This window comes from Fusarium verticillioides, chromosome 6, assembly GCF_000149555.1.
Source record: "Fusarium verticillioides 7600 chromosome 6, whole genome shotgun sequence".
NCBI classification, from domain to species: Eukaryota; Fungi; Ascomycota; class Sordariomycetes; order Hypocreales; family Nectriaceae; genus Fusarium; species Fusarium verticillioides.
Window position 1 is genome coordinate 1,952,860 of NC_031680.1, and position 17,658 is coordinate 1,970,517.

The 17,658-nt window shown below is 50.6% G+C and overlaps 6 protein-coding genes across 8 annotated transcripts in view; 1 reads left to right on the top strand and 5 right to left on the bottom strand.

The window, feature by feature from the left end:
• FVEG_14991 (signal transducing adaptor molecule) overlaps window positions 1-1,129 on the bottom strand; it is a gene marked incomplete at both ends in the record, with an annotated part of 1,277 nt that extends 148 nt beyond the window's left edge. The window contains 3 exons of the mRNA XM_018904067.1: window positions 3-776; window positions 830-990; window positions 1,087-1,129. Coding sequence (XP_018745469.1) covers window positions 3-776; window positions 830-990; window positions 1,087-1,129 — 978 coding nt within the window. The remainder of the gene's footprint in view (window positions 1-2; window positions 777-829; window positions 991-1,086) is intronic.
• Window positions 1,130-2,165: 1,036 nt separating this feature from the next.
• Window positions 2,166-6,487, bottom strand: FVEG_02164 (hypothetical protein). 2 transcript variants are annotated; one of them, XM_018889350.1, is made up of 4 exons: window positions 6,411-6,487; window positions 5,222-6,331; window positions 5,058-5,153; window positions 2,166-5,010 (listed from the first exon to the last, which is right to left on the bottom strand). In XM_018889350.1, exons 2-4 carry the CDS (start codon window positions 5,447-5,449, stop codon window positions 2,542-2,544), a joined length of 2,793 nt encoding a protein of 930 aa, XP_018745468.1. In that variant the 5' UTR covers window positions 5,450-6,331; window positions 6,411-6,487; the 3' UTR covers window positions 2,166-2,541. The 2 variants fall into 2 exon arrangements, with proteins under 2 accessions (XP_018745468.1, XP_018745467.1); XM_018889349.1 differs by having other exon boundaries at window positions 5,222-6,487.
• Window positions 6,488-7,480: 993 nt separating this feature from the next.
• Window positions 7,481-12,927, bottom strand: FVEG_02163 (hypothetical protein). 2 transcript variants are annotated; one of them, XM_018889348.1, is made up of 3 exons: window positions 11,865-12,889; window positions 9,430-11,816; window positions 7,500-9,380 (listed from the first exon to the last, which is right to left on the bottom strand). In XM_018889348.1, the coding sequence occupies exons 1-3, from the start codon at window positions 12,524-12,526 to the stop codon at window positions 9,052-9,054; spliced, it is 3,378 nt and encodes a 1,125-aa protein (XP_018745466.1). In that variant the 5' UTR covers window positions 12,527-12,889; the 3' UTR covers window positions 7,500-9,051. The 2 variants fall into 2 exon arrangements, with proteins under 2 accessions (XP_018745465.1, XP_018745466.1); XM_018889347.1 differs by having other exon boundaries at window positions 7,481-11,816; window positions 11,865-12,927.
• On the top strand, window positions 11,881-16,053 carry FVEG_14990 (hypothetical protein). Its single transcript, XM_018904066.1, has 2 exons — window positions 11,881-15,931; window positions 15,993-16,053. Exon 1 carries the CDS (start codon window positions 13,520-13,522, stop codon window positions 13,838-13,840), a length of 321 nt encoding a protein of 106 aa, XP_018745463.1. The 5' UTR covers window positions 11,881-13,519; the 3' UTR covers window positions 13,841-15,931; window positions 15,993-16,053.
• On the bottom strand, window positions 13,847-15,262 carry FVEG_02162 (hypothetical protein; the record flags this gene model as incomplete). The annotated part of the gene is made up of 1 exon (XM_018889346.1): window positions 13,847-15,262. One exon carries the CDS (start codon window positions 15,260-15,262, stop codon window positions 13,847-13,849), a length of 1,416 nt encoding a protein of 471 aa, XP_018745464.1.
• On the bottom strand, window positions 15,350-17,101 carry FVEG_14989 (hypothetical protein; the record flags this gene model as incomplete). The annotated part of the gene is made up of 2 exons (XM_018904065.1): window positions 15,350-15,949; window positions 16,007-17,101. 2 exons carry the CDS (start codon window positions 17,099-17,101, stop codon window positions 15,350-15,352), a joined length of 1,695 nt encoding a protein of 564 aa, XP_018745462.1.
• Between the last annotated feature and the right edge of the window lie 557 nt (window positions 17,102-17,658).

The window sequence follows — 17,658 nt, forward strand, 5'->3', positions numbered from 1 at the left end:
CACTTTGCATCATACTGGGTGCTTACGGAAATCTCCTCGTTATCTTCCTCTCGGGGCGCTGTGTTGGAAGTGCTCAACAATGTGAGGAGCTTCTCAACGTTCTTGATCTCAGCGAACACCTCGGCCTCCATCTGAGCCTCGCGCTGTAACTCATCCGGTGTGGGATCGGTAAGCTTTTCGACATAGTTGAGCGGGAAGATGCCAGTCTTGCCCCTGAGAGAGCCTCGCCACCAGTCCTTATATACGCTCTCGAGAACAGCAATAACATCGCCTTTCTTGAATTCCAGCTCTCCGGGCTCAGAAGGAGCGAAGTCGAAGAGCGCGCGTACCCGGCTCACCGTGGCCGCTGTAGTTCCAGCCGGCGCAGCAGGAGCTGGGCTCTCTGTCTGGCCACTAGGACCGGCTTGTGCGCCTGGACTGCTTGCAGCAGTCTTCTTGCGCTCCTCCTCCTGCAGACTCAACTTGAGGGCCATCTGCAATTCATCCTCTTCCTTCTGGCGATCGAGCTCGGTAAGGCCCTGCTTTTGAGGAGCACTTGGGGGCTGAATGTTCGGGTTGCTTCGTGTGGCACGGTTGTAGGCATCGCTCATGATGCCCAGTTCAGGATCGCTGCTGAACATCTCGGACCAGCTCTTCATATGCTCAATGATTTTAGACTTGACTTGTGTGTGGGTATTACGGTCGTTGGTGAGACGGAGGAGGGCATCTGTAAAGGCACGGCTAGAAAGTTCGCGGTGTATATTCTTCCCACAGTTTTGGGCGAGGGCATGCGCAAGCTGATTGAGTTAGTAAAACAAGGCTTCACAAGACGGCGTGGTATTCAACATACCTCAAGAGTGTAGAGCTGGACATTGGCGTTGCGATGCGCAAGGCGCCTGATGATGCTTTGGACAGCTTCCTTGGGGCCATTTGGGTCGTTGCCTACTTTGTCACAGACCTCGATAATGGCGCCCCAATCCTCAGACGTGAGGTTCTCGTCGGTGGCCTTGGCTAAATCCGTGTTAGTCGCAAGAAAGCGCAGATCGAGACGAGAGCAAGTTGTTGGGATTCTCTTGTCCGACCCGAATAGAGCGGGGCGCTACATACTGACGACCTCATCATAAGGGCCTGCTGCTGAGGCTCGGAACATGGTGGTTGGTGATTTGACTCGGGGTATCAATTATTGGCGGGGATGGAGTGAATGCGAGAGAGGCGCGGGGATGAATTCGTCGGCCGAGAGCCTTGGATATGTAATGCGGATATCCACCGTATATAGAAGAAGAGTCTCGACGAAAGCGACGATGTTGCTGTTTGGTGGTGGAAGAAGAAGGCTAGTGATAACGATGCGAGATGAAGGTCCCGTACCAAGACCCTGGGTTACGTCGTCGGCGGTCGCACTCTCCACACAGGCACGTCACTTATTACTCTCAGAGGGTGGTAAGTTGAGAAAGCGTCGTAGGCGTTTGGTGTTGTCTTGAGGACGAGAATATAGTGAATGGGTCGAGTGTGAGGAACAAAACGAACTACCTTGCCTAAGGTAGGTAATAAGGAGGTGCCTAGTAAATAAAGTAACTTAAAGAGTTTGTAGGTAGCAAGTGTTTAAACAGAACAGGCTTCCAGCTTCGCTTACCTTTGGCTCGCTCTGATGACGAACGAGCGGCGAGCGAACCGAAGCAAGTACATAGCGGGGCTGAGCTACCTCCCCAGAAGGACAAGCTCCCTGGTCAATGTGGCTTGAGGACCACGAGTGCGCCACACCAAACTTGATCCAGGAGTATTTCACCTACATTAGTACTACCTATACCTAAGTTCACAGCCAACTTGGGTATAGTCGATCAGGCTTGATTCCATTTTTATTACGGAGAAGTATCATTGACAGTCTGACATCGGCGAGCTTCTATCGAGATCTGCCATGCATCTAATCAGGGCGCTTAATGGGCTGAATCATGCTGCTTACGCTTCACCCGCAAAACCTAATACGAAATATGCTGCTTCTATCCGTTTTTTACGAAACAATTACTTTTGTTGCGGAGCCTTTAATTTATTCTAGCACCTACTCATCGTCAACTTCGTGACAAGTTGCGCGTCCCCCTCCCTTATCCCTTTGATGACGTCCTTAGGTGGCGTGGTCCTCAGATTGGGTATCATCGGAGTCACAAACAGCCACGCTTCACACCAAGAGCAAACATAGGTAACCTTGGCATATATCCCATACATAATGTAAATAATATTCGGTAGCCCGCCTTATGAGAAGGATGCCGCTTGCTAACGCTACAGTCGACGCTGCTTTGAATCGTATCAACCTATGAATAATGTATACGAGTCCATATACGCCGCTTCCATCCATCCATCCGTCCATACATACATACATACATACATAAATAATAAATAACCTGGCAATCTACTGTATCACGCATCCAATGCGCCATCCTGCCTGCTACTCCACTGCCTTGAAACATAACTCATGACTCCAATCAAGCTGGTGTGTCGTCGCTCTTACTTTACTGTTAGTCGATGTTGTATGTAATTTGTGTCCAAAATCCATATTCAATTATGTCATTCTCACCAACCCCGTCTTGAAGCACCACGGCTTTCATACCCTCCCTTGTCTGATGTAGCATTTGTTGCCCCATGGGTGCCGCTACGGGCCTCTTCGATGCTTCGCCGGCCCTGCGGATCCATTTCTGACAGGTCAAAGACCAGAGGCTCCTCGTTAATCGAGTCATCGTCACCCCGAACCTGCCTGGTGATAGATCCGGTAAAGCTTCCACGGGATGAGTGCGGCGGTGTCTGCTTATGTGAAGCCATACCCATATATCGCCTTCTACCAAAAGGTGAGCTAGACGCTGCCGTCGGTATCAGTCCCTCAGGAGGGTTCTCTTCTGACAGACCGCGCTGCATCAGCCCTGGCGTGTCAGAGGTCTCGATTTCAGCTGCTGGTTTGAGTTCATCCGATCCCCTTTGAGTTGACCCTCCCTCGAGCTGCATCTGCCTACCTAACAAGATGCTTAGAGTAGGTGGCTCTCTATCATCAGCACCTAAGCTGATAGATCGGTGCGCAAAGGCAGAGTCCGGCTCATCTTCATCCGCCATCGACCGATTGTGGAGTGCAACAGAGCTCGCCCTTCGCTCATACGTGGCCAGCCGAGGGGACAAGGGAATGTCGATGGCTGTCGTTCCATCTTGTGTAATCGTATTCTCCCTGATCGTTCCTGGTGCAGGGTTGTTATCAGATGTTCGCCCCTGACGCGAAGTAATTCGTCCTTGGCCAGTGTAATCAATAATCGAGTTCTCGCTCAATCTTGAAGGGATTGCTGGCGTGTGGGGTGTATGAGGGGACAGTGGCTTCCCAGGAGACGACGAAGCAGACACAGAAGCTGGTGCAGTCATCCCAGGCACACTCGTCAATTGTCGACTGGATGAGCTCGACGACCTCTGCATTTGTACAGACGATGTCATCGAATCCGTGAGCGCGTTATTAGAGTCCTTCATCTGATGGAAGCGCGATAGTTGCGCCACAGTCTTGTTAGTTGCTGATTCACCTTTCTTTGAGGGACCAAAGCTCTTCAGGGTCTTTTTACTGTCCAGTGCGCTGATGAAGTCTGAGAGATGTTTATGGTCGTTCTGGAGCGAGTCTGAGCTGGTTCCTGCAATCTCATCCAGGAGGTCAGATCCTGGTTGTGCCACCGATGAGGCCAAACTCTGCCTGCCACTACTGCCCTGTTCGTCATCGCCAGCTCTGCTGGCTCCTCCAAAGGATAGACGACCACGGCGATGTGTGAAGCTGCTACTGTAGCGACTAGTCGATGCTGGTCGCGGGGAGCTGGCGACAGCAGGGTCTGTAGATGCCGGAGGAGGAGGACCACCGCGTAGGGAAGCTGGCATACCAGCAGTAAGAGATGTCGGGTTTCCTGCTTGCTTAAGGAAAGGAATAGCTGGACGAGCCGACGTCTGAGGAGAAGCCGGCTCGGGATCAATCTGCCTTGGGACAGGCGAGCCTGAGAGCGAGCCCGCCTTGAAAGGCTGAAAAGATACCGAAGGACGTCGGCTTGAGCCCTCGGTCGTTCGCAGAGGGGGTCGTGTGGCACTTTGGCGTACGGGCAAAGAGCTTGGACCACCCACACCAATCTGTGCTGGCAGAGACTCTGGGGGTGAGCTTGTATCGGAGCCTGGTGGTCGCACCGATCTCAGAGCCGAGATCGGGCTGGTGCCCATTGGGACATTGGTGTGGAACGTCGAAAGACTTCCATATGCCTGCTGCATATCACTCAAGTTTGGACGGGAGCGGTTGTCACGCAGCGACCCTGCCTCCGTCGTCTGCGCTCTTGAGTGATCATTCAGCGGTGGAATGGAAGGTCGGAAAAAGTTCTCGTCCACTCCCATGAAACGAGAACTCAGTAGAGCCTCAGAGTCATCCACGCGGAAGTTGCAATCATTGCGATAGGTGACAGTAGTGCTTAGTCGTCCAACAGGCACCTCTAAATCGCCAAACATGTACTCCGTCACGGGGTCTGGTCTGCCATCAATGGGCAGACGCAGCTGATCATTACGTGAGCGATCAGACTGAGATAAACGTACTCGGCATCGTGGAATAAGCGCTGGGTGTGAGTTCTTGGCAGGACCCTGGCTGGCAAACTTCCATGCTGGAAGAAGGCGAGTGGTGATGAAAAGAGACCGGAAGAAGACAATGGCCTTCTTGTAGATGGTGGGTAGGATCGGGCCAAAGTCCGTGGGTATTACGCCTGAGTACTTGAGCTCGACTTGCCACCTCTCAATGATAACCTCATTGTTTCTCCGGGATGCGCCGGATGAGCTGTCGGTAGAGGAACCAGATGAGTTCAGCTGTTCCATCACATCCCATCTCTTTCCAGCCTCATCAACGATGACTAGACTCTGGCTGTCTTTTAATCGAGAAGTATCCAGATAGACCTCGATAACCATTGGAGGAGGGGGGTTATCGAAGCTACCGCAAGTCTTCCAGATCTTGAGCTCATCTCGAAAGTCATCAATCTCATCCGTCTCGATTTGGAACTACCGGAAGATTAGCGACTGAGTGTGCAAACAGGCTGCAAACCTACCCATTTGTTGGGTTTCCGTCCACCGTTGGCCCCGCGCGCTGGCTTGGATTTGATGCGTGAGTCGAGGACGAGTACGGCTACCTTTGCATAGAAGTTCTGCATGGGAGAGTAATTGTTAGCAACGGGACTTGACCAACGTATTCATGTATCCCAGCCATTAATACCTGGACTATTTGATCAAGCTTCCTGATCGAATCGGCTGGAGGCGCCAGTGTCGGCACATCTCCAATAGTTGGTGAGCTGGGTGTGTCTCTACCAGCAACATTGGAGCCGGCTCGAGGCCGGGAGCCCAATGCAGCATCTCTGGTGCTGTTGGATCGAGATGGAATGGATGGATGGTGCGTTGCACCTGGGGATGACACCCGGGCTGGGCCACGGGGTTGTTGATGCATTGTTATCGGTTATCGTATATCGTATCGTGTCGTTTGCGCAAAGAAGAGGGTACGGGTCGTAATTGTTGGTTGATGGATGAATTGATCACGAACGTATAGGGATCTTGATCGGCCACAAGACCTGCTCATCCATGGTTCATATCGTTCGAGGCAGGCAGTTCAGTTCCATAAGGGAGAACGGAGGACGGGGAATTTGAGATGGATCGGCAGTCGGCGGTGCTTGGGGTCGGGGGAGTGTGGAGGTAGAAGTGTAGGCAAAAGTGTAATAAAAAAAGGAAGAAAGAAAAGCAAAAGGCAGAAAGCTTGGGTCCAGGTTCAGGTTCAGGTCCAAGTCCAAGTCCAGGTAACTCCTTGCTGTCGGTCGGTGAGATGCAGATGCTAGATGCAGAGCTATGCAGGCAGTCAAACACAATCCGTCCAGGGTCGTTGTCGTTGTAATAGGTCTGAAGTGAGGTGTGAGAGAAGAGGGTCTAACACTGTACAGTATAGGCCAATCCGGTCGCACTAACAGAGCGCAGAGATGGTACAGGTACCGCGGTTTGCTTTGTGTAAGGCAAGGCAAGGTAAGGTACTTGTTTGTGTCCACGAATAGAGATTAAACAAGACGATAGGTCGCGGGTTGCTGCAGCTGGCCCAACTCTGAAATAGAAGCAAGTTTGGTTGTGTTTTTGATATTCCAACGGCGATGGGATAAGAGGGAAAAGGTAATAACGTTTAGGTACTAACTTAGTAAACAGATAGAGACGGAGACGGAAGAGGTCACCACCAACGACCTCGTGATGGGATGGGCGACAGGGACTGGATTGGATAATAATGGGTTGTCGTCATCGGCTAGAGCCTCACGTCACAGTCACAGGGCTCATGGGCACGTACGTCTTGCGCCTGAGTCGAGTCAGCTCTTAGTTAAGTTAGTTGATCAACACCAAATGAGAATAATAAATAAATAAAATGTTAGATTTACCGCAACTTGTCTTGTTCATCTTCAACCTACTAACAATGAGCGAGTTTTCTAATCTAATCTATCTCGCTCATGTCTTGTGACCTCTTGTACAGGACAAGATAACGATCCGTCCATATTCATATCAATGCATCGGCCCATGCATGGACCTCAATCAAAACACCGGTAGTGGGCACCTCAAACATGGAGCCCTCTGGCCCTCCCCTCACTGAATTGGGGGGGCTCGGATCGTACCCAACAGGGGATCTCAGTCAGTGCATTTTAGTGGATGCTTTCGATAATCCTGGGGGCTTTAAGCGCCTCCATGGAAACCCACCTCCATTCATTTGCCCGGCCTGTCTGGCATAAGGTTACCCTAGGTACTCCAAGCCCAGAGTTTCCATGGATAAGTCCTACAGCACAGCTATCACGCTATTCAAGGGCCTTCAAAGGAAACAACATATGCAATGCATTGCCCCTGTTTAATTCACTGTCATTCAAGAACTTCTGCCATAAACCAGGCAGAAACATCTCTCATAACCCCGTTCGTCTCTTCTGGTTGGCTCATGGTGGTTGTCACATCTAAGCACCAGTCATAGATGGGATGTTGACTCATGACACTCCGCTCCTCTCCCCGAGTCTTTTCCACGAACGAGATAAGCCGAAGGGCTTATCTTCAAGCTGAGAGGCGTTACTTGCTTGGCCGCAATGCTACTCTTCGTTATCGTAATGCTTCTGATTCTGACTCTGGTATGTAGTATCTGTAGCCTTCTCTATGCAGTCTAGCTTTGTAGATCCGGAACGTTTCACGCCTTTCATCGGACGATCTCCACATGTCCGCCCGAGCTCGATAATAATAAATGACTGTTCTCTCCCTTTGTGGGTGGAGGGACGACCATGGCAGCATGGCACGCACTCTCACGGTAACCTTGAGAGTCACTCATGGCGAATTGGAGACTCACCTTGATGGAGTTACATAGCATATTATCACGTAATACAGAAAAAGAAAGAAGAAGAAAAAGGCCCAATTCGTCGAGTTGCTTCTCAAGGTTATCGCCATGTACCCTGCTGAAGCACATCACCCAACTAACATGTTTCACAGTTTATCAACATGTCTACAATTCTTCTATTCAAAGCTGGAGAGGGTCATATGTACGTTGTTCTTAGCAATTCCAGCCAAGAAGATCAAGTGAATAAGTACAACGAAACAAGTCCACCGACCATCCATCCGCTCTATACCGTATACCGTGTGCCCAATGTCCCTTTGAGTCCTATGCTCCTCAAGGTCAAGACTCCCACTGCCGTATTCATCATGCAGCCTGGGACTTATTGCCACGTCCCTTGCCTCCCCTGCCCCGGCCACCACCGACTCCACCTCCACCTTGTCCGCCTCCCGATCCCCGAGTGTTTGTTTTGCTTGAGCCGGTAGTGCCTCCGCCTCTACTTCCGTTTACGCCGCTTTGCCCGCTGTTTGTAGCCGCTTCACCGGTGCCTGTGGCCTTACCACCTCGTCCTCGTCGACCACCCCTTTTAGTTGCCTTGTTATCCTTGTCCTTCTCTCGGCCTTCTTTCTGCTTTCGCCTGGCCTCTTCCTCTTGTGTCCTTCTGCTCTCTTGGTCCCACCACTCCTGGAACGCTTGCTCTTGCTGAATCTCTTGTAGCGAACGCTTCGCAACCGCTTCCTTGACAGCCTCCTGCTCGCGCTTCTGCTGGCCAATGATATCAGCCATGCTGAATCCGAGCGTGGGCTCCGCTTTTGGTGCCGGTGTAATGTACGACTTGGAGTGTGGTACCAACGGCTTCTTAGGCTGCTGCTCTGTCGAGGGTCCTGCAACAATTGCGGGGGAGCTGTTGGTTCGACCCTGACCCGGGAACCTTGTGTCGGGTGACGCAGTACGCCGTGTCGCCGTCCTTGCTCGCGTTTCTGAAGCGACAAGAGGTTTTACGTTAGCAGATACCCCCTTCGGCATGTTGGTTTCCGCGGACATGGCCTCTTTCAGCGACGTCTTGGGTGCTGGACTTGCTGCCTTCCAAGGCGCTGGCCGCCCTCCTTCTGGAACACTCTCCCAAGGTACGTGGTTCGTCGATTCGTCCTTCGCTGCTGCTTCTGCTGCTGCCAATGCCTGAAGCTGCCTCTTCCGTTCTTTTTGCGATACTTTGGTCTGTGGCTTGTTTGCTGCAGCATCTTGCTTTCTCTGCGCTTGGAGCCCCGCAGTCAAAGCAGACGTAGACGCCTCAGACATGATATCTTTCAGATCCAACTTCGAAGTGGCTAATTTTGACGCTGACCAGGGAGCACCGGGCTTTGACATTCTACCGCCTGGCGTCTTTATGCTACCCCGTTCGGATGGCTGAGACTCGGGGGACATGGAAAATGCATGAGGAACTGGGCTGAGCGCAGAGCCTGCTAGTTCCTTGCCCTTTGATTCCCGCCATGCTTTGGGAAGCTGCGGCATGTCGTCTAGCTCCGGAGGCGAACGAAGATTTACGGCTTCATTCAGGGGCGATCGTGGTTTAGCAGATAAAGACCCATCTTCATCCTCCATATCAAAGATCATATCTGCTTGCGACTGTTTAGGCCGAAGACTGGGACTGAAAGGCTCATTCCGCCCACCTCTGGACTTGCGTCGAGTTGTCTCTGGAGTTTGGAGCGGACTGCCTTCATCTAGACTTCCCATTCGAGCCTTAAAGGATGATGATAATTTCTTCTCGTCATCCCGCTGAGATGCCTTGTAGGCCATCTCTTTGATCCTGGCCTGACGCTCCTCGTCGATATCAGCAGCCAGCTCGGGATGACTTCCATGAAGTAGTAGCTCTGCTCTCCCGCTCCGTACAAATGGGAACCGGGCAAGTTGATTGTCTCGGACCACTCCATCAAGCTCCAGCAAAAGGTCTTCATCCAAATCGTCAAGAAGGTGGTTCTCGAGCATGGATTCCAGTTGAAGACAGATGTATTCAAGACCAGTGTCTTTGAACTCCGTAACGGAGCAAGGGCTTATCTCGTTGAGCAAGTTCGATATGTTTCTTGTTGTCACAAACTTACCAATGAGACTTTGACAGACTTGGGACAATCTATCAAGCATCAGCTCATTTGCAGCACTCATCACGTCAAGCACTAGCTCCGAAAGCTCATCCAAATTAGACACTGAGACAGTATCAAAGAGCTCCTGTCCGATATCTGCATAGATAAAGGACATGACGTATTTGAATGTTTCAGGGTCGATGTGACTGAGGTCCACCCTGATCTTTTCCGCAGAATCCATGCCATCGCGGCGTCCAGCGAGCCACTGGCCTTGAGACCGCCCGTTGAACAATGCCTCAAAGAAAGGGCATCTTTGACACAATAGCTGGCTATGGGCCATGACGTCGTCTCCATCCAACTCAATGATAATATCGCCGTCATCAAAGAAAGAAGGATCGAGGATTGCTTGTCTGAAATCGCCGTCTAGGGACTCTTCCACGCCGGTCTGTAGTCGAACTGCCGCCTCCAGTTTTGGAAGGGCAAGATTTGTTGCAACTTTCATCAGCTCTGTCCTAACTTGCCGGAAACGGAACGCAAGTGGAGGTGCTTCGCGCGTGTATTTCCATACTGGAACGAATCTGTCCTGGTAGGCATGGACAACAACATTCAGAACAGTGTAAATGTCGACTTCGAACAACGTCAATAGGGCCTTGTCATCCACGACCTCGAGGCCGAAAGAGTCCGTGCTGAATACTGATCCACGCTCGCGTAACTCTGATAGTGCATGCCGTAACACCGGGCTTCTGCCAGCAAGAGCCCAACTGTGGACGGGAATTTTGATATCAGGAAAAGAGGAGGAACAGATTGCCATGTTCATTTCATCGTATCGGAAAGAGTTGGTTTCCAGCCAGCGACCCAAGTCTGTTTCGATGTCGGCTGACCGAAGGATTTCGTAGGGAACAGGATCTCGTTTCTCTCTGATAATGGCAGCTTCCCATGTTTTCCGAGAGCCTTTTGCTTCGAGGTGGTGTTGCGGGGTATCAAAATCATTTAGACAGAGTAGAGAACCAATATCGTCGCGAAGAGATTGCTCTTCAATCTCAATCTCTTCCGCCATGACTTTGCTATCCTTTCTGATAGCCGCAAAGGCGCCAAAAATGGAGCTTCTGACAGCAACACAGTTGGTGATGTATGGCACTCGCTGAAATTTGAAGTCTTTGCGCTTCGTGCCACTTGATCCAGAAAATCCAGTTAGTTTGCCCTTTGTACGCTTTACACGATTCCATACAGCCCCTGATTCTGTGCATATGATGACCGACCCATGTTCCCCAACTCCGACAGATGCGACTCCGTCTTTGCGAGAGTCCCAGACACACTGTGGCTGTGTCAGGGCATTCTTGATCTTGACTGGATTCGTAGTTGACGCAGCAGACTGGCTTTGATCCCCATTGTCGTTCAAATGAAATGTGAAGAGATCACCGCGGGCAGTCACAGCAGCTATTGTCTCGCCACCCGCTGTGATATGGTCAATCTCCCTTCGACCGCCTGATTCATATCGTGTCATGGAGATGTTGTTCGCGAAGACATCGGGAAATGGGAACTTGACCAAATTATACCCATAGTGACTGAAGACCCAGACAGTATGGTTGGAAAGCAGACAAATGGTGGCTTTGTCAATGGCTGATACCATCTCGATGGGGGCGGCGAGAAGAGAAGCGGCGACTTTTCTGGGGGTATGCTGAATATCAAGTGACCTCGAATCAGCGTCCATTAGAGCCAGTTGTCCGACATTACGACCCCAGGTAAATAGTGAGTTTCCTGTATGGGCAACAGAATGGTTTGCAGACGCAGCAACCCCTAGGACAATTTCTTTCTTGATAGATCCAAAGACCTGGCGAGGAGTAAGGCTCATGGGTTCTTCGTCTGCCTTCATCGGTGGAGGCAGAGCATATCCCAGCTGTGAAGCAGAATTAAGGCCCCAGGTCCAGAGTTCTCCATTATCGACAACGGCCATGGTATGGTTCTGCCCAAGTGCCACTTGGTGTATTTTTTTGTCAATGAATGGGCCTTCAACAGGTACGAATCTGAACTGTGTGTTTTCATCTCCCAAACCAAGTCGGCCTCCACGGCCAACACCACAGACATACAGGTTTGAGACCGGGTCGGTTGTCAGAATAGCACTATGCAGTTTGGACATGGAGACGTCTTGGATAACGAGCGGCCGGTTCCGAACCAGGGTCGGAATCTCATCCAGTTTCAACGAAGAAGGGGCTTCCTCATCCTGCTCGTCCAAGTGTGAGTGGTATAATCGATGCACGAGTAGCTCGGGCCTGGACAAATGAATGCGATCAGGATACTGGCGATCGTCCTCATCGCCTACTCCAAGAGAAACGTTCTTGTTGCTGCCAAAAACAAAGAGTTCATCACCATCAATCGAGCTCCGCAATCCGTGCGAGGTTTTTACCATACTGTAGCAAGAATCAGCCAAAGGTCCGTCTGTTTCCCAAACCACCTACTGATGTAAACCATCACCTCCACTATCGACGCTATCAGCGTCACTATCAGAATTGCTCCCATTTTCCAGGCTCTTCAGAGACCTTGCGGCGATCGTCGAGTTGTAGACGTCAAAAGGACTGTTTCCCTCGTGGTCTTTCGTCTTGATCAGGAGTCCGACTTTATGAACGGCGTTCAGATTATGGCTCGTCAAGTCCACCCGTTCCTTTTCCAACAACAGTCGCGCAATCGAAACATTTCCAGCGTATAAGGATCGATGGAGGGCATTCCAACCACTCTCGGGGTCTTGGACGTAGAGATCTATGGCAGGGTGTTCGATAAGAGCCTGGACAAACTGGTGGGCGTTCGGGTCGGTCGATGAGGCAGCGCGAAGTAGAACTGTCAATCCAGCATGGTCGCGGCTGTTGACTTCGGTTCGTCCAAGATGTGTATTGCCGTCCTTCGATTTCCCAGGTGTCTGCGGATGGCCAGAAACTCGTCGCTGCTTATTCGCCGGTCGTGGGGAAGTCCCTGGAAGACCAGAGCTTCCACCGAAGAGTGCGCCAGTTCCTCCTATTGCAGGGCTCTTCGATAACGACTGGGCATTGTAGCTGGTTGGGGCCAGCAGACGCCGAAACCGGTCGACATCGTTTTCCCAGTAGGATTTCCACAATAAGTGACTCATGGGCAGGGGGCGAGAGAACTCTCCTGGGCGCGAAAGGCACCTCGCTGTGACGCTCGTTGGGTCACGGCCTGTTTAAAGGTGCAATTTGAAGCGCAGGAGAGCTTGGGAGGATGACAAGCCCAGGTAAAGTTGCGCAGAAGTTGAGGTTGCTGGCGCAAAGATTGCGACGGTTGCTTGTGATTGGTGTAGGTAGGTTGCCACCCAGCGCGTGTTCGACCGGTTAATAGGGAGAGCGTAAAGGGGCGCTGGTCGTTTTGGGTCTTCGGATGAAGGGCAATTTTTGTTGAGAGTTGTCTTCTGTAGCGTAACAGATGCAGGGACACTTTTCTTTATTCAGAAGACGAAAGGAATGGGATTTGTCAGATCGGGATGGTCAAGAGGCGATGTCATTAATGACCTTGAGATTCGATAGCGAGGGCCCCGCCAGCCAATTGTGCGCGTCAGCAAGTGCATTCAGCATGGTGTCCCAATCGCAACCCTGGTTAGCAGCTAGGGGAGACGGGGCGTCAAAAGAGACCCCGTAATAGCGAAAGCCTGATACTTGATTCTTATAAGTTCTAAGCATCCATTGTCAATTAGAAGATGATCCCATTTCTCAAGGTGTTATACCTTACCAATATTGCTATTATGTACCACATCTCCTACTATTATAATAGTATTCTGTGATGATATCTTACATAAAAGTCACAAACGTATTCCCTCTTTTCTGTCACCGTTGTATCCATCGATGGAGAACCTACCCCGCCATCCAGAAACTCCCCTCCATGAATTGCGGACTGAGGTTGAACCAATAACGGATCTCTTTTCCAAGGTGTGCAACTCTGAAGCTCTGAAACTTAGTCTTGCGCTTCACCACATGCTTCTAATTGGAGTTTCTCATTTGCCGCTTTCGAGATTTGTAGGAAGCATTTACGTCACGTTCTCCAAGGACCCTACCAGGCCGCATCATGCAGCGATTAGATAAGTTGCGGACAACATGCATCTATTCAAGTCATGATACTCGCATCTTTACCCTGTAGAAATTTGTCGCGGTTATATAAGCATTGCAAGCCACGTTTTGAGGCAATTTTGGGGTATTTATTAGCAATTATCTGTGAGGGAAAACTATCCTCTCAATATGAGATACGTATAGTGTCAATCTGGGCACCTACTTTGCGTCTCGATTTCCGAATATGTCTCCTCCCCCGCCCGGACCTTGAACTTAACTCCGCTGCCAAAACATATCATGGTAACCTTACCTCAGTTCCAATGATCTCTCCCGTTTCAAAAGCAAATGATTCCCGAGATTCTGTGCCTCCTTTAGCCCGCAAATAGCAAAATCTAAGTCATGACAAACTCCTCTTGAGGCTGCTCCTCCAGAGACTCCTCCTCTAGGTCCATCATTTCAGCACCGTCATCGTCACCATCACCGTCAGGGCGGCGTGGCCGCTTGTGAACACTTCCCAAGACTCGGAAGCCTTCGTCCTCATCATCGCCATCATTCTCGTCATCATCATCCACGCTGATAAAACTCCATTCTCGCTTGGAACCTGAAGAACAGCTGCTCGAGCTCAAGCATGAAGACGGAGCAGGAGAAGAGAATGGCATCTCCATAGGTTCAGTGAGGTCAATTGGCGATTCACGATCTCCTGCTTGAGGGTTCAGAACCTCATAGGGGGTAGGGCTCACAAACAAGCTACTGTCAGCGCTGGCCTCCCTCACCGGCGTTATTTCAGCCTGGTCAGCGAGAACTGGAGGGGTTGCCTTGGGAGGAGACGGCGTTTCAACCTTGGTGGTGAACTCAGGTCGATGTTCTCGTGGGGGGCTCCGAACGAACAGAGAGGTAGACCGGTCTCTTCCATACTGGGACCCGTCATCGTCCTCATCGTCGCTCATTAAGTCGATGGTTTGCCCATTATCTGACCATACCTCTTTCTTCTGTTCTTGTTCAGACTCGGGATCAGACCGATTACCAGATAAGGTATCGGACCTCCCTGCTACCAGCTCATCGGCCGGGCTATCATCTCGCTCACGGCGGTAGTCATCTGCAGCAAGAAGTTGATGATAGAAGCGGGCATCTGCGCCGCTATCACTACCGCCGCTGCCACCATCATCATCGTCATCACCGTCACTGCCATCATCGTCAGTGTCTCCCCCCATCTCTTCATCAGAATTTCCGTCGCTGGCATCGCCATCGGATTCATTCTCAGAGCTATCAGTCTGATCCAAGGCGGCCTGCAGCTGGGGGTACATATCAGGAGGTGGTGACAAGAGACCCATTCGCTGAGGCGCTGGGTTGACGATTTCCTCAAGCTGCCTAGCGAGTTCGACGGAAGGCTGGATCAACAATGGAGCTAGGTACCGAAGCTGGGAGAAGTGTTCATCATTTGCAGACTTTTCCCTGCGTACAGACTCATTGATATCACGGACAAAAGTCCAGTCACGAACTGGCATTTTCGGGGGCTGTCGTCGCGATTCGTCATAGTCGAAGAAGGTCATTTCCCGAACTCCACGAAGGCAGTATAGATAATCAACACCCTGTAACGTACGCAACGCGCGGAAGCGGCGGAAGTTAGGCTGATTTCTCGACTTTTGTGCCAAGAACCGAACGATCTGAGGCGGCTCATGCTTACGTCGCATATACTGCCTGGAGGACTCGGGCAGATGAATAGCAACTGTCTTTAGTCGACAGGCCTCGGGCAGATAGGCGAGATCATGAGTTCGTCGAGATACGTACTTGCCCTTTTGGTCGATCATGTACGTGAGCTTCTGTGAGCCCATCCATAACAGCTCGATATACTGCAAATGTTGGAGTTTGCATCCGATTCTGTTCGCAAAGCGACCCTACTCGCCGATAGAAGAGAAAGCGAATGTGTTTGCTCCATAGAACAGGCTCCCACCTATCATGTTCCACTCCTTGCATACCAGAAGAGGGGCAAGGAGTTTCTGAGGATGAATTGTTCCAAATGTGAGAGAAACTCTCTGTCGCCCAATGTGGAAGCGATGCAATAGCGATATTTTACCGTTGCAGTTCCGGTTAGGGGAGGCTGGCTCGAAGAATGGGTCCAAACGAGAGATAGCGTGAATGATATTCCCATCAAAAACAAGAGCATACCGAAGGATTTTGGTGATTATCTTCTGTCGATCTTTGGTTGGAAGAATGTCGAAGTTGAACGGGCCGGTATCTTCTTGGGTTTGTGGGCATTCGCGTCGGCAATATGGCTCAGGAGTACAAACTTCACCCTCTCCTGTGATAACCCTCTCTTCCTCTTGGAGGGGCGGTGCACACAGAGTGAGGTAAGGGTGTGTCCTGAGTGGCGTGGACTTGCCGAAAACTGAAGGCATATTCTCTTCCTGGCAAGCGAGCTTGTGAATCTGTCCCCAATTCTCATAGTCACGATGACGACCATGAGTGATCCAATACGTGTAAGCAGATGGCCATAACTATTAATAGTTAGCAATTCTGAAGACTAAAGCCTCCTCATAGTGATAAGTACATACACGTTCTGTCTTTCGGGCTTTCACTGGTGCGCCCCGCCACTCACGAAAATACCTTCGGACTTCTGGCGGCAGTCTCTCCAGCTTCTCCTCGGGCAGAGATGCCTCCATATCCTCATTGTTCAGCTGAATAGGGTCGGGGAAATCGACCAATTCTACTGGGGGCACAAGACATCGGAGTTCCTCGTTCTCCGAAACAAGTCTTATATTCTGCTGAATGTTTACTTCATTGGCAGCATAGAACTCTCTTACTGCTTCTTTCATTATGCCCACCAGCTCTTTTAGGCTCCTGATTTCACGATTCCGGTCAGTGACCCGTTTCCTGTTGCCCTTCTTGCATTCTCTCAACTCTTCTCTCTTTTTGAGGAATCGGTTTCGATAATTTGCAAATTCGCGAGCAACCCTATCCCAAAGGGGATGACATGTGTTGAGACATTGTCCATTCCATTCTGGCGATTCGATACTTTCTTCCTCTAGGACCTGAGGTAAATCAGCGTCCGGGTTCTTATGTCCGTGCTCCACGTTGCCTTCTTCATCGTCACGATTGATGGGATGATTGTCGACATCTTCGTCATTTGGATCTGCTTCATCGTCTGAACTGTCATCGCCAGAATCATCGCCACCAGGACTTCCTCCGGTAGGAGCCCCTTGGTTATGGTGGTTTGCCTGACTTTGATCGTCGGTGTCGTCGTCGTCATCCTCATCATCGTCATGATGATTGTCGGCATCTTCTGACTCGTCAGATTCGCTACCTGGGTCAACGGGCGATGGTGGGGATGGGGGTCCTCTATGTCCACCGTCACCGCCATCACCATTGCTGATTTCACCGTCGTCGTCGTCACTGAAGAAGAGGCTTCCCTCGGCTTCAGGAGTTTGTTGGCCATTGTCACTGTTTTCCTCTTCGCTGTCGGTGTCCATAGGGCTACTAGGCCGGTATATGATGTGCGAGATCGGCTCCCCATGTACATCTAGTCCAATCAAGATATCCTCTTGGTCAGGGGCATCATTATGATGCCCATCAATGTCTGGATGAGAATTATCGTCCTCTGTAAGGTCAATAAACTCCGCATCGGAGCCACTCGAGCTCCCGTCTGACATATTAATGAAGTGTAGACTACAGGACAGAGTAAAAGGGGAGATCGTATTGATATAACTTGAGAGTAGGGAAGAGAGGGAACTGAAGGTTGTGAAGAAGAGGTGAAGAGATGAAGATGAGGACTGAAGGAGGAAGAGTAGCCTTTTATAGATAAGACTGCAAGGGTGGGTGAATCACCGTAACGGAAGGCTTCAGAGAATATGAAGAGTATTAGAAGAGTTTAGAAGAGGGAAGTTTGAGATTTTGAAGTGCACCGTCGAAGTTACGGCGTGGCAGAAGGAAGTTGAAGTTGTGGATGAAGAAGAGAAGGAGATATTGAAGTTGTTTACCTGAAGTTCAAGAAAGAAAGAGAGGAAGGAAGAAATGCAATAGGTAATTAAAAGGAATAGAGAAGTGAGAGGGAGTTTTGTAGTGGGGAGAGGCAGAGGTGTTGTAGTGCCCTTCAGATGATATACCATGATGTAAGAGAACAACTTCTCCAAGGTAAGAAAGTAAGAATTCAACACCACAACTTAAATTAATGCAGCCTCGAGATGAGAGAAGAAAAGCCGGTCATATG